The sequence below is a fragment of the Topomyia yanbarensis genome, chromosome 2, assembly GCF_030247195.1.
Source record: "Topomyia yanbarensis strain Yona2022 chromosome 2, ASM3024719v1, whole genome shotgun sequence".
Lineage (NCBI taxonomy): Eukaryota > Metazoa > Arthropoda > Insecta > Diptera > Culicidae > Topomyia > Topomyia yanbarensis.
Genome location: NC_080671.1, coordinates 220,880,817 through 220,896,691, shown reverse-complemented (window position 1 = coordinate 220,896,691; position 15,875 = coordinate 220,880,817). Strand labels below are relative to the sequence as shown.

The window sequence follows — 15,875 nt, the reverse complement described above, 5'->3', positions numbered from 1 at the left end:
AAATTTGATCTTGAAAATTTTTCCTTTCAGTTTATATGGGAATTTGCTGTGTAATTGCACTCTTCAACTCGTAACTCCGGAACCGGAAGTCCAGTCAATAAAAAATTCAATTGCAGCCGATGGGAAGGTTGTACCTTTCATTTGAGACCAACTTTGTGCAAATCGATCCAGCCTTCTCTGATTAACAGAGGTCATATTTTTTCCACATACACACATACATACACACACAGACATTTTCCGATCTAGACGAACTGAGTCGATTGGCATATGACACTTGGCCCTCCGGGTCGGGATTAGATTGACGAATTTTAGAGTGTTTGAAAAAGGCAAAAACATTTTTAGCAAATGTTGAAAGTTATACATTTTTTTGGTGAGCAGTTCTATGTTTCATAGACATTAAATCAATTTTAACTTCACTTACTATTAAATAAAGACCCTTATTACAGTACATCGCTACAAAAACGAGCTCAATTTGAAAATAAATCTGAGGATTATGATTGATTACAGAACTCTGGAATTTTCTATTGGAATGTTTTCAGGCAGGAATTCGATATTGATGTTATCAGACAACTGTGAAATCAAGACCAATAGATCAGTTACATATCAGGACCCCATTCCAACAATTTATCAAAAGTCCTCATGATGTTTACAACAACAGGTAATCAATCTACGGATCAGATAATTGTTATTGTAATATTGAATTAAATCAGTCTGCATCAATAAATTTTAAACTTCAATCCAATTCTTTTTTGTGTGGTGGCGGGGGGGAGTTGTATGGTGTTAAACCCCAAAACCTTCTCTTGGCTACGCCGTTGCTTGGAGTTATTTACTTCGCTTTTCATTTTCCGATATGTTTCAGATCGATCCGATGGTCATAAGTTAGAAAAATTGCAGTCAGAAGGTTCGCACAAATGAACATTTTTGTACTGATAAGTTATCAAGTTCCTTCCAGACAACTTGGAAGTGTTCGGTGATTATTTCTAGCGGTTGTAGATAGTACAATGAAATACAAAATTCGTTTTATCGAAATAATGTTTGGCTTATTTCAATGGATTATTACTATATTGAACAATAAATAGGCGACAAAGAGTAATCAACAAACAACAAGCCATAACTTTTAAAGTATTCAAAATAGATATTTAAAGTCTTTAGCAAAGTTATTCGCAAAAGTAAGAGCTACAAATTTGCTGAAGGCATCATTTCGATATAATCACTTCCAAGAAAATTTGTGAAAATATCTCACTCATAGGGGGATTAATCAGCAAAAGCACAATACCAAAAGAAAGGGCATATTGCCTCCATTATATTCTCCGAAGATACTATTGACCTAAAATAAGCCGTTTTGGCGTTAATAATAGATTACATGTTTTTGGTCATATTTCTGGCAATGGGAAATGAAAAAAATCTTTCGTCCGCATTTAATGTTAAATATCTCTTTTGATAATAGTCCGATTTTAACAATCTATAGCTTGTTCGAAAGGTATTCGTTGAAGCTGTCGAAAAACATATAAATTGTTAATCTATATTGTCAATTTCGACAGATAATTAAAAAAAACTGCAAAAAATGCCATTTTTAAGCATTCAAACATTCATATCTTGGAAACTAAACATCAGAATCAAAAACAAATTAATAGCGTTCATACTGTTTTTTAGTTCTTTCATTTAAAATTGGTTTGGATAAGATCGGTTCAGCCATTGCTGAGAAACACGAATGAGAATTTGTCCGTTACATACACACACACACACACACACACAGACACACACACACAGACATTGTCCCAAATCGTCGAGCTGAGTCGATTGGTATATAAGACTCGGCCCTCCGGGCCTCGGAAAAAATCTTGAAAGTTTGAGCGAATTCTATACATTTCTTTTATAAGAAATGTAAAACACTGGATTGGTGGATTACACTAGTTTTACACTTTCTAGCAGAAGTGGGAATGAAACACGTCTAGTGGCCTGCTCTTCTGCTAGAAAATGCAACACCAGTCCAATCCACCGCCCCGGGGTTTTTTAATGAAAAACCCAATGAGTTTACTTCACATGTAATTGAATAATGGCGTTCTACACCTTTAAAATATTTCGAATTTAAGTAGGCGGGAATTATGTATCATAGCATAACAAAAGTTGTCTTATCACCCATTTAACATAGAGTAAGAGATGAACACGATAAGACTGGATTTGCAAGTCGAATGTGACTGGAGCACGCGTGGGTGTCCAACTCACGCCGAGCAGTTCCCATGAGAGAATATGAATTAACCAACGATGATTTTGGATTAGGTTACGTAGAGATAATTTTGATGATGATAATTTTCTTCAGCCCTCGACAAAGTTCTGGGAAGGTACGCTATCGGTCGTTCTTTTCCATCAATGGATTGAGGTAAAACAGCTCCAATGGTAACATTGAATGCATCTGTAGTTAAGATAAAGGGTAGATCAAAATTGGGGTAGACTAAAAGTAAATCTGTAGTCATGATTTCTTTTAGCTTTCCGAATGCTTGTTCAAATTCCGGTGTCATTTCAAAGGATTTGGGGTTGCCTCTGAGTTTAGAAGTTAGTGGTTTCGCAATGTGCGCGAAACATGGTATGAACCTAGGGGCAGATCACTCTAAGAATGTATAACAAATTTGCATCAAATTAGAAAAAAATGCATTTAATTTTCATTTTTGCATCAGCTTGGCACTCCCTCGCAGAAAAGTTTGTTTAACAAGCGTCCTACGCTGATCCACTTTGTTCGACGTTTTATTAAATGTAGGCCTAGTTTTTCTGTAGGGTTTTGACGTCTTACATGCAACGCAAACCACATTGTAGGCAACGCAAAAACATTGCACGCAACGCAAAATACATTATGAATTTCTATTTTGATGGAAATAAATGCATTTAATTTCGCTGATTTTTAAAAATGCATCACAAGTGATCTGCCCCTAGTATGAACCCAGGCAATCAAAAGTTCGTATAAGAGAGCTGCACAAGCTTCTCGTTTTAAGTAATTTTACAATACGTTTTGTGTTCTAATAACGGCTTAAGCAGCTTTCAAGTTCCATTAAAGCTAAAGCAGCTGGAAAGTTCGCTATGAAAAGTTTATGTGAACTTTAAAGTGTGCTTTTTAAGTATTATCCGAACTTCTGGTTGCTTGGGAATCGTCTGTAATAACTGACTGTACCCAAGAATGATTTTAATTCTTTCGGAGTTCTCGTAAGCGGCCAGTTCTTTACAGCTTCTATTTTGCGAGGGTTGGGTCGGACTCCTTCGGTTGTTACGACGTATCCGAGGAATTCGACTTCCTTCCTCAAAAATTCTGATTTATCACATTGGATCTTTAAATTTGCTTCTTGCAATGTTTTAAGAACTTTTGCGATATCATCTAAGTGCGACTGTAACGAAGTAGAGAAGATGATTATGTCATCCATACACACAAAACATCTCACTCCAAGATGCTTTCTTGAGACCGAATCCATTAGTCTTTGAAAGCTAGCGGGTGCGTTCTTCAGCCCTAAAGGCATACGAACGAACTCATATTTTCCATGATCGACGTTGAAAGCAGTTTTCGGAATGTCCTTAGGGTCCACCTCAATCTGATGAAATCCACTTGCCAAATCCAAAACTGAAAAATATTGCGATTTTCCCAATCTATCTAAAATTTCGCTTATTTCGGGTATCGGATATCTGTCAACTGGCGTTTTTTCGTTTTATTTTCTGTAATCCACGACAATTCGGTATTTTCTTTTACCAGAATTGTCGGATTTCTTCACTCCTCACCCAAATGGGTGAAGTCCACTGAGGTGAGGATTCCTGGATAATGCCCGTATCTAATAATTTGCCAATTTGAGCCGAAACTTCTCGGAGATGGTGTGGGTATTTATATGTTTTTTGGTGGATTGGCTTTTCGGCGGTTGTTTCAATGCTGTGTTTCACATCGTGTGTGAAACTGAGTTTTTCATTATCGCTTAAAAAGACACTTTTGAATGGTTTTAGAGTTTTAGCTAGGAGCTTTACTTCCTCATCATTTAGATGTTCGGAAGGGAAGTTCAATTTGAAATTTGATTGGTTATTTTGTTCCAGGATGAAATCATCGTTTCGAACAGGGGTTAAATTGTACTCCATGGCCGGCTTACTAAATGCCAAATGAACTATGGCTTCGTTGTCTTTTGCTTCATATACTCCAGCTTTTAGAGTTACACCGCAATTAATGTTTATTTCTTTGTCAATTAAGAATGTACCGTTAGCGGTAGTACATACTTTAACTAGATTTTCCTTAGTGTTATGTGAATTAAAAGATGTGGGAAAATATTTCGATAATGGATAGTTTTTCTTTCCTATTATCAGTTGGTTTGCTTTGGTATGTATTAATGCATTCATTGCTGACAAATTTTCGTAGCCTATGAGGCCATTGAAGAAAGAGTGGAATTTGAAAACGTAATATGGTAATTTTTCGTTGAATGATTCTGATAATAGGTTGGCATTGACCACCTGTTTGATCAGAAATTTTCCATTTTTATTTGTTACTAATGCAGGGCTTTCGACCTTTTTTGCTGACTTGACATGTTCTGGGTTGAAGTAGGATTTATTAGCACCTTTGTCCAGGGCCGCAGAGAGAAAATGCGGGCCCGGGGGGGCCTAACGTACGGGCCCTCACCACTGTGTTTTGCCTGAGTACAAAAACCTGTTTTAATCCACCTAGCGGTGCAATTGTGCCTTTCTCAATCATGAACACGAGAATGTTTGCGTTGTTTATATTCATTAAAAGCTTTCAAATGCATATATTATATTTTATTATTATACATGACATGACAAATATACAAGAAGAGAAATCATTATTCGAGTTCTAAAATTTTGCAAAAAAAAAACACAGCGACGGTAATATTGAACTGAAAAAAGGTGCGAAAGTCCAAAAAGTCGATTTTTATAAAAAAAAATTCGAGATAACATAAAATCTCGACGTTTCATGCATTTTAAAGATATTTGGCATCAAAAATACGAATTCAATTTCTGAAATTTCATGGGGTCCCCCCTTTGAAAAAAAAAATTGAGTTCCGGCTCATACGGGAATTTCATATGTGACCGGACGGTTTAGTCTATATTTCCGGACCCATATAAGCGATCCGCACGAAATTTTATAGACATTTGTAGTGATATTATAGCTATCATTTGGGCTAAGTTTGTGAAAATCGGCTTAACCATTTCCGGGAAACTGATGTGAGTTCGTCAAATTTGAAAGATGGCCGCTTTTCCCGGGCACTTCCGGAACCGTCTATGGTGGTCAATGTAGTCAACGAAAGTTTGGTTGGCCGTCGGTGACCTAGAACAGCAAATCTAAGTTGTTTGAGAGACATTTTATCGAAATTTTTACCCTTTTTGCTTTCATCGGAGTATCGGTTTGAATCGCAATTTGCTATGTGATCGCACGCCACAACCTGTAACTCCGGAACCGAAAGTCGGATCGGGACGAAATTAAAAAGCCATTTACGGGGGTGCAACACCTTTCATTTGAGAATAAGTTTGGTAGAATTGGTCTAGCCATCTCCGAGAAACCGATGTGACTGTTATTCTGAATTTGGATACTTCCGCCGGGGCTTCCAGAACCGATGATGGTGGCCAATGTGTCCAAAAAGACTTTGAATGGATGTTAGTGACCTAATACTACAAATCGAAGCAGTTTTGGTCATATTTTGGAAAAATTTTCACCTTTATACATTCATGGCAGAATTTATTAAAATCGACATTTTCTACGTGATCGTGCTCACCACCCTGTAATTCCGGAACCGGAAGTCGGATCCATCGTTGTATCTTTCATTTGAGACTAAGTTTGTCAAAATCGGTTCAGCCATCTCTGAGAAAAATGAGTGACATTTTGGTCACATACACACACAGACGCACATACACACACATACATACACACACAGACATTTGCCGAACTCGACGAACTGAATCGAATTGTATATGTCACTCGGCCCTCCGGGCCTCCGTTAAAAAGTCGGTTTTCAGAGCAATTGCAATACCTTTCTATTGAGAAAGGCAAAAAGTTAATGTTTGAAATCCATTTGCGTTCACTGATATTATATATAGTACACTCAAATTTTATATTTTATATTTATGTCCAGTTAGTGCCAATGAAGGAAAAAACGTAGAGTTTTCATATTTTTGGAGTTTTTTAATACCTCTTCGACAGTTTTGGTGACTTTGAAATGCGCCATTTTTGTCAATAGTATTTTTAAAAGTAAGGAGAAAGATTAAAAATGTAGTGGTTACAAAAATTGAAAATATTATCTAAACGGCGATCAACGGCAAAACAAATAAATAAACAATAGTAAAACTAAATATTAAAAGAATGTACAAAAAAAGCTAAAAACAACAAAATCAACCAAATAAACAAAACTAAAAACCAAAACAGAACCAATAAAAAGAAAACAGGAAACTAGGAAAACATAATGCAAACATCAAAGAAGTCGAACATTATTGAACAAGTGGTTAAAATAATAAAAATACGGTAGGAAAGTAGGAAAAAATTTAAGAATCATTGAAAATAAAAAAAACTACTAAAATGAATACAGACCATAATTTGAAAAATGCATAAAGCTGAAAAACTCGATAAATCAAGAATAATAAAACTTATTTAACATTAAAAACAAGACATATTTAAAGCAATAGAAAAAGTAAATAACACGTTAAGAATGCATAAAATTAGAGGAGTATATATAAAAAACAAGAATAAAATAAACATAGAAAAATTTTAAAAAATTGACCAACCGGAGAATTTTGAAAAACAGGAAAATTGGAATGATGAAAAGATGAAATAGTAAAGAAAATTGAAAGTATTGAACAAAAACGGAGCAAACAGACCAAATGGAAAACAAAAAATAGTAGAAAAAAGCCAACTCATATTCTATAGAAACACACAAAATGAAGAAATTAACACGAAGAAAATGAATAAAGTGGATTAAATTGTTTAAAGAATAGAAAAAACACTAGAAATGCAATTTGAAAAAAATGAAAAAAATTCAAAGTAAACGTATAGGAAAATGGTCAACCGAAGAAGTGCTTTCAAAATAGGTTAAATGGAAACAATGAAGAAATAACAATAACGAATTAAAGGAATTAAGGAAAATGTGTATAAAATAAATAAAACTATGTTAAATGAACAATGGAAAAAAATAAAACTACGAAAAACGGAATGCTAAAAGCTAGAAAATAAGGAAGAAAATACGAGCAAGGTAAAAAATTAAACAATAAGACAAAATTAGAATGAATTTAAATAAGTGAAATTGCTTTTGGAAATGCAAAAAATATGACAAAAAGGAAATAGAAAAAGGCTATGATAAGAATAAATGTAGTAAATAGATAACTTTCGAAAACTAGATGGAATGACGAAAGAAACAAATAAAAAGCAGGGTATTAAAATATGAAACAATAAGAAAAATTAAATAAATGAAGCAGAATTTCGTTGAAAAATTGCGAATAAAATGAAATAACAGAGAAAAAACTATAAATAAAAGTAAGTGACAGTGATAGCAATAGAAAAAACGCTTTTAATCCACCTAACAGTGTGATGAGACATTTCTTATAACTCTTACCACTCTCTTCGGATATTATATCGTTTGAAAACATTTAGAGCTTGATGCTTCGCGATGTTTTTGATAACACATACTACATGGGATAGTGGCAGGACTCAGAGAAGCACTCAAATCAGCATAGGACAACATCAGTGCTAGAAATCTCAAACCAAATCAATGGGAAAGCAAAAAATTGGCCCATAAAATAGACATACAAACGAATAATTGGTAATGCTCTGTTAATAAAATATCTAAATTCCTCAATCAGTGCATTGTGGTGGGAAAACTGAATTTTCCTAGAGGGGTTATATATTGTACTGAGCCAAAAAAAACGATTTTTTTTTAATCGATTTGAAGTTTATACTTTACTCAAATTCCCAACGCGACTAAGAAATCTACGCTTTTTCTTGAAAAGGGCGATACTAGCAGTGATACCATTCAAAGAAAATCTACAGTGAATATTTCCATTATTTCCTAGATTGCATGATTCAGTGATCGAAACCCAAAACTTCATAAAGTATTTGAAATTATTAAATTAAAATTTGTTTTTGCTATTCAAATTGACAAAATGATAGTATCGCCCCTTTGACGATTGTTTACTTTTTCGGTCCCACCTATCAGCATTGAAGTATCGCCCTTACGTTTTTTTACAATAACTAACGTTTTACACCACCGATTTCGTCCGGGTTTTTTCACTAGCGATCATTGTTACTATTTACAGCTGGTATCAGCTTAATAATCCTAAAAAATACGAAAAAAAAACAGTTTCGCCTCTAAACTGCCAGCAAAAAAGTTTCGCCCTGTTTGCATGGAGCGTGGAGGGCGAAACTTTAAATAAACAAACAAAATACAGTTTCGCCCAGGGATGCCAACGGTACCGATAAACTACATTTTTTTTTCGATATATTTACATTTGCACAAGCCGTACAGCCCGCTACAGCGACGCATCACTACAGCTCTTGCCAGAACGGTAGCCAAAGCGAGTACATTTTGTCGTACAGCAGTAGAATACATTTTTGTTTTGCTGCTGTACTCCGACTGCTCGGTGAGAGTGTGGCGTAGTAAAGTTTGTTCTCTCGCTTTGTACATTTTTCTCTGCATAGTCAAAGGGAGAGGCCCGCACACGAAAGCGTTGATGCCGGCCATGGCATAAATGAGCCGCATTCATTGTAGTCATTTTTGAATAAAAATATTAAAAAGAATGAAAATATTAAAAAATGTAAAATAAGGAAAGAGAAGCTGTACCGCTCGCGTCTGGTGGCTGTACTGGGGACAGTAGTTTTTTGTCATGTTACTGCTTTGCACACAGGCAGCCGTACAGCGCTGGGCGTCCTGCACTAGCGAATGACAGCAGCATCGAGAGAGAAATGAGAATGTAGGCAGAAAAATTACAGCCGTGGAAAACGTAGGCATTTTGCATCCTTGGTTTCGCCCGTTGTATTTTTTGCTGTAGTTTAAGAAAGCAATATCGTAGAATCCAAATTTTTAGGTTAATTTGTTGCGTTTCAAAGCCCTCATTCGCATGTATGAAAAAAGCCTTATGTTTACATTTTTAAGTATCGCCCTTTTCACAAAAAAGCGTTGAAATGAAATCGCAGCTCCTGATATCACGCTATCTCTGAAGTGCATGCGTGCATAGTTCCAAATTTTACTTCGACATCGACTTTTTTCTAAAGGTGACTTCCCAGTAGTATCCTTGATTTGAATTATTGTCGCTAATCCTAATGCCGAACCGTTTGGGAAAATCATCATCATTACTGGAATTTTCATTTTCACGAAACTTTTCGATAACCTTCCGTCACTTGCGTTAATGCACTGGGTGCACAGTGCTCTGAAAATGAATGAGAAAGGCAAAAACATTATTTGTAAATGTTGAAAGTTATGCATTTTTTTTGTTGAGCAGTTCTATGTTTCATATACATTAAATCAATTTCAACTTCGCTTCCTATTAAATAAAGACCCTTCACGGTGTCTTTTTTTTTAACAACTTTATGCAAAAAAATTCAGCATCTCTGAAACTTCAGGATATGAAAGAATGGGCTTTCCCCTTTCATTTGAAACCAAAATCAAAATAATCCGTCGGGGGGTCTAGAGCAACTTTTTTTTTTGAAGTTTTTTTTTCGTGAAAACATAGATTTTACAATGGAACTAGTTCATATTTCTGCCCCTAGATGGTGTTTTAGACATTCGAACAACACTAAAAGTGAGAATCTGATAGATTATTTAATTGTCTACAACTTTGTTACCAACTAAAAACCGATTTGAAATTATCCCGAAAAGTAGTTTAATATTTTAACGAAGTCTAAGTTAGTTTCACAGAAGACCTAGTGGTTTGTTAATTCACAAGCACTTTTTTTAATTGCCAAACAGTTGTGTTTAGTTCAATAGTGAATTCAGCGGAATTTGAAAGCTTGGAAAGTCATCTTTTAGCTGAAAATTATAATTCCCTGCTACAGGGCACCATTCATATTTTTGGGATGAGAAGTTTTAGATAAGTGTAGACCAAACTAGTATGATATTAATATTCTTTTTCATGATGGTAAGTGATTCCTCCCGCAGAAACAGCCTTTTCAATTATGTATGCCATCTTTTTCATTTTTTCGATTGTTCTCAGGGATGACTGATAACTATTCTTACATGAATCTCCTACTCTGTTAGCATCTTCGTATAAAATTGACTTGTCCTTTATATTTGAACAAACTCAATGAAACTTTTAACGCACCATTGCAATATTTCGCGGATTTCATTGCAACGCTTGGTTCAAAACGCTGATTATCCATTTTCAAAATTAACTCAATGTGACAAACAGTGAACAAAAAACTTTGAGTTTTTGGATCAAGATAATTTTTTTTGGGATATATTCTAGGACTTTTATGTATATAAGGTTATTGTTGTACTCAAATCATATTTTGTTTTCAAAAGGAATACATATCGTATAATCTAGGATCAATTTAAACACGATATCTCGCATAATTGATAGGAAATGGCCGTAAAATCCATCTGCCACAATATGCTTTGCGGAGAAAATCATTTCACACTAGCCACTAATTTTGACAGTTACTGCTGTGGTTTGCGTTAAACTAGAAACGGTGTGTCCCAACATTTCGTCTTGAACGGAATTATAATAACTGACTTAAGCGATCATAACCTAAATTATACGATGTATGGTCCTTTCTAAAACAGCCGTGTAACAAAACATAAATATAAGCAAACCCTTGTAAGCAAGCAATACCATCCGATGAATGGTAGTCCCTTCGAACCTATCGGGAAAGATTACAAACCAAAAGCACAAATAGTTTTCTAACTCTGTCAAACATCCTAATTTTCAGAAGTTCAATTAGAATTGTCAACGTAATGAATCCCGTCTAATATTTTTATGCCACTAAACCCAATTATTTTTTTTTGTAATATAATAAGTGCGAGAAAACATATTTCCAAACCACTAGGCCTCGTGTGAAACTATCTTAGATAAAACTTTGTTGAAATCTTAAACAACTTTTCCGGATGGTTTCAGGTCAATTTTTAGTGGTCCACAAACTTGTAGACAATTATATTTTCTATACAATTCTCACTTTTAGTGTTGTTCGAATGTATAAAGAAATATGAACTAGCTCCAGTAGTAAAACTTATATTGTTACGAAAAAAACTTCAAAAAAAAAAGTTGCTCTGGACCCCCCGACGGATTATTTTGATCTTAGTTTCAAATGAAAAGAGAAAGCCCATTCTTTCATATTCCGAAGTTTCAGAGATGCTGAATTTTTTTTGCATAAAATTGTTTTAATAAATACACCGTGCCTTATTACAGTACATTTCTACAAAAACGAGCTCAATTTGAAAATAAATCTGAGGATTAGGATTGATTACAGAACTCTGGAATTTTCTATTGGAATGTTTTCAGGCAGGAATTTGATATTGATGCTATTAGACAACTGTGAAATCAAGACCAATAGATCAATTACATATCAGGACCCCATTCCGACAATTTATCAAAAGTCCTCATGATGTTTACAACAACAGGTTATCAATCTACGGATCAGATAATTGTTATTGTAATATTGAATGAAATCAGTCTGCATCAATAAATTTTCAACTTCAATCCATTATTTTTTTGGTTGTGGTATGGGGGGGAGGGGGGTTTATGGTGTTAAACCCCAAAACCTTCTCTTGGCTACGCCGTTGCTTGGAATTATTTATTTCGCTTTTCATGTTCCGATATGTTTCAGATCGATCCGATGGTTATAAGTTAGAAAAATTGCAGTCAGAAGGTTCGCACAAATGAACATTTTTGCACTGATAAGTTATCAAGTTCCTTCCAGACAACTTGGAAGTGTTCGGTGATTATTTCTAGCGGTTGTAGTCAGAAAAATGAAATACAAAATTCGTTTTATCGTAATGATGTTTGGCTTATTTCAATGGATTATTACTATATTGAACAATAAATAGGCGACAAAAGGTAATCCACAAACCACAAGCCATAACTTTCAAAGTATTCAAAATAGATATTTGAAGTCTTCAGTAAAGTTATTCGCAAAAGTAAGAGCTACAAATTTGCTGAAGGCATCATTATCACTTATTTAATCACTTCCAAGAAAATTTATGAAAATATCTCACTCATAGGGAGATTAATCAGCAAAAGCACTATACCAAAAGAAAGGGCATATTGCCTCCATTAAATTCTCCGAAGATACTATTGACCTAAAATAAGCCGTTTTGGCGTTAATAATAGATTACATGTTTTTGGTCATATTTCTGGCAATGGGAAATGATAAAAATCTTTCGTCCGCATTTAATGTTAAATATCTCTTTTGATAATAGTCCGATTTCAACAATCTATAGCTTGTTCGAAAGGTATTCGTTAAAGCTGTCTAAAATTGTTAATCTATATTGTCAATTTCGGCAGATAATCCAAAAAAACTGCAAAAAACGCCATTTTTACGCATTCAAACATTCATATCTTGAAAACTAAACATCAGAATCAAAAACAAATTAATAGCGTTCATACACCCAAAACAAAAATCTCTTGCAATGATTGCAAGCGACAATCACTTGCAAATAATGTTAGCATCGCTTGCAATTTTGCAGTTAAAGCCGCTTGCAATTGTTGCAAGCATATAAAATCACTTCATCTCTCGCTATACGTACATACGTTTCTTCAACACACTGTCAAAGGATTACCACCACATTTACATGCCTATGCTGGTTGGTATAGCAACGCACGGCGAGTTTTTATTTTCCGTCTACTTTTTATTCATTCCTCACCAACATCATCAAACGCAGTTTTGTGGTTTATTCATTACACACGAGACGGCATCAAATTGCGAATGTGACAACTGTACGAGTTTTAACGTCCTGTTTTTATGTGTAAGAACAGATCAGTGCTTATAGTTAGCGCTATGATGCGCAAGGACCTAAGTTCAAATCTGGCTGCGTGTTTTACTTTTTTCATTAATCGTGAAATCATCTGTTTATATATGACTTTTATCCACTTATTACTATCTGGTAGTATGGTTGGGTGGATGAAGTATTGCTTAGCGATCTGTTTGTGCGGGGTACATTTTTCAATGCCAACAGTCTTTTTTTCTTACGCATATTGGTCACCAATACAGATACATCGCTAATACATAGGCAAAATTCGGTTTTTCTGTTTCTTGCATTGCATGCAAGGAAGCTTCTTGCAATTTTCGCACATTACCAGAACGCTTGCAATTTTCGCTCGTATTTATTGCATTAATGTAAGCGAATCTTACCGGGTACGTTTTGGGTGTACTGTTTTTAGTTCTTTCATTTAAAATTGGTTTGGATAAGATCAGTTCAGCCATTGCTGAGAAACACGAATGAGAATTTGTCCGTTACATACACACACACAGACACACACACAGACATTGTCCCAAATCGTCGAGCTGAGTCGATTGGTATATAAGACTCGGCCCTCCGGGCCTCGGAAAAAATCTTGAAAGTTTGAGCGAATTCTATACATTTCTTTTATAAGAAATGTAAAAAAGCCAAAGCAAGGAATGCGAAAAGATGAATAAAATTAAAGTATGGAAAGAGATAAAAAAGGCAGAATTTTAAAATTGTAGAAATACAAATGAAATCCACATCTTGAAAAAATAGATCAATGAAATAAACAAAATAAAAAAAATCATGTGAAAATGAAAAAATGGAAAAAAATTGAGAAACATGCATCAAATTTCAAATAAGGTTTATGGTTGGATTTTACACTAAGCTGGTTTCGAAAACATTCATAATCCTATAAAAACATGAATTATTCTGTTATTCGATAAAACGAATTTTGCATTTCATTTTTCTATCTACAACCGCTAGAAATAATCACCGAACACTTCCAAGTTATCTGGAAGGAACTTGATGGCTTATCAGTGCAAAAATTTTCATTTGTACGAACCTTCTGACTGCAATTTTTCTAACTTATAACCATCGGATCGATCTGAAACATATCGGAAAATGAAAAACGAAATAAATAGCTCCTAGCAACGGCGTACCCGAGCAAATACTCATAGTTTCAAACACCACATAGCCCCTTGAAAAGACCTTAAATATGGTCCGTACCAAAATTCACAACCATCAAGACACCATAAAATGGTCTCAATAACCCATAAATACACCAACATATGGTATTTAAAATGGGATCTACCGGACCATGGTGATGGTGTTTTCATGAGTTGAACCCATTTCAAACACCCATGTCAAACCCCATGAGCTTGGGGGTATTATGGGCTTTTCATTTGCTCGGGTAGCCAAGAGAAGGTTTTGGGGTTTAACACCATAACCCCCCCCCCCCCCACCACACCCAAAAAAAATTGGATTGAAGTTGAAAATTTATTGATGCAGACTGATTTAATTCAATATTACAATAACAATTATCTTATCCGTAGATTGATAACCTGTTGTTGTAAACATCATGAGGACTTTTGATAAATTGTCGAAATGGGGTCCTGATGTGTAACTGATCTATTGGTCTTGATTTCACAGTTGTCTAATAGCATCAATATCAAATTCCTGCCTGAAAACATTCCAATAGAAAATTCCAGAGTTCTGTAATCAATCATAATCCTCAGATTTCTTTTTAAATTGAGCTCGCTTTTGTAGAGATGTACTGTAATAAAGGTCTTTTCGAAAAAAAAAAATTTCGGCAGGACCCGGATCTTTCCTATGATCCGCCGCTGGTTTCAAATGATGTTTCAGTATCACATAGTATCTCAAGATCGTGGCTGTCGATCCATTGTATGTATGTGCAAATCGTACTGAACATGTAATATCATTTCCATCATTGTATTGAACATAACCAGCCATGGAGTCGTAGTCTGGACAAATGAGAAAAGCACAATTGCACCACTAGGTGGATTAAAACAGGTTTTTATTTTGGGAATGCGTCGAGTTGAGACGAAAACATAACATGATTAATAACGAGGATAACACTTTACGAATGTAGAGAGAAATTAATGAAAAATGACGATTTCCATTCGACTCTAGCAGGTCCTGATCGATTTTGATGAGCATTTGATTTTTGTTGTATGGCCAATTATATGTATAGGTCAAATGCTCAAAAACGGTAATATAAGGTCAAGGTAGCATCATTCTGAAACCGCCAATTTCGGAGGTTTAGTATTTTCGATGAGTTTTACAAACGTTAAACAGCGCATCATTTGATAAAATAATTCTGACGGTATATCTTCCAAGAAGTATTTATGGTGAATTTCCTCAGGTTAACATTCATGACTACAATAAAGACTCAACAAATTCGCTAAAGGCACAAAATCTGTTACTATTTTCTGAAAAATAATTCTGCATAATTTTATAACTTCAAAAATTATGGTTTCGAAATTATGCCATTTGGACAGTAAGATCGATTTTCACCAAGCCCCCACCAAACCGAATTTCTGGCTACGCCGCTGATTTCAAGTAAGTAGAAACAAAGTCGTTCTACACTCGTTCACAAAAAACTTCTTCGAATGCTGAATATCTATTATAATACATTGAAACCCCGATTTTATCAACCAAATATGAACACATGTTTGATGGGCTCTAGCAGACGAACAAGACTGAATTCGAGTAAAGATGGAAATATGCAAAAATAAAAAAGTTCATCATAATCAGAAATAGTTATCAGACCACATCAAGGGACGGGAAGAACATTTTAACAGCTTCAGTTTATTATAAAGATTTTTGCCCGATTTAGTCAATGTCCCCATTTTGTCAGCCTAAAATACACCATGAGACTGATAAACATGGGTCTTTATTGTATGTATTATTCACTGTGTTTCACATTAATAGGTACATTTCATTTTTGGAGATTTTTATTGCATC

General features: G+C 34.8%; 1 protein-coding gene across 4 annotated transcripts in view; it reads right to left on the bottom strand.

Annotated features, from left to right (window-relative positions):
• Positions 1–15,875, bottom strand: part of LOC131682921 (putative fatty acyl-CoA reductase CG5065) — an 833,091-nt gene that overhangs the window by 545,205 nt on the left and 272,011 nt on the right. Inside the window, exon 3 of one of the 4 annotated variants that reach the window (XM_058964734.1) lies at positions 9,099–9,381. The exons of the other annotated variants lie outside the window; for them this stretch is intronic. Within the exon in view, the coding sequence (XP_058820717.1) occupies positions 9,099–9,320 (222 nt within the window). The 5' untranslated portion in view covers positions 9,321–9,381. The remainder of the gene's footprint in view (positions 1–9,098; positions 9,382–15,875) is intronic. 4 annotated transcript variants of the gene reach the window in all.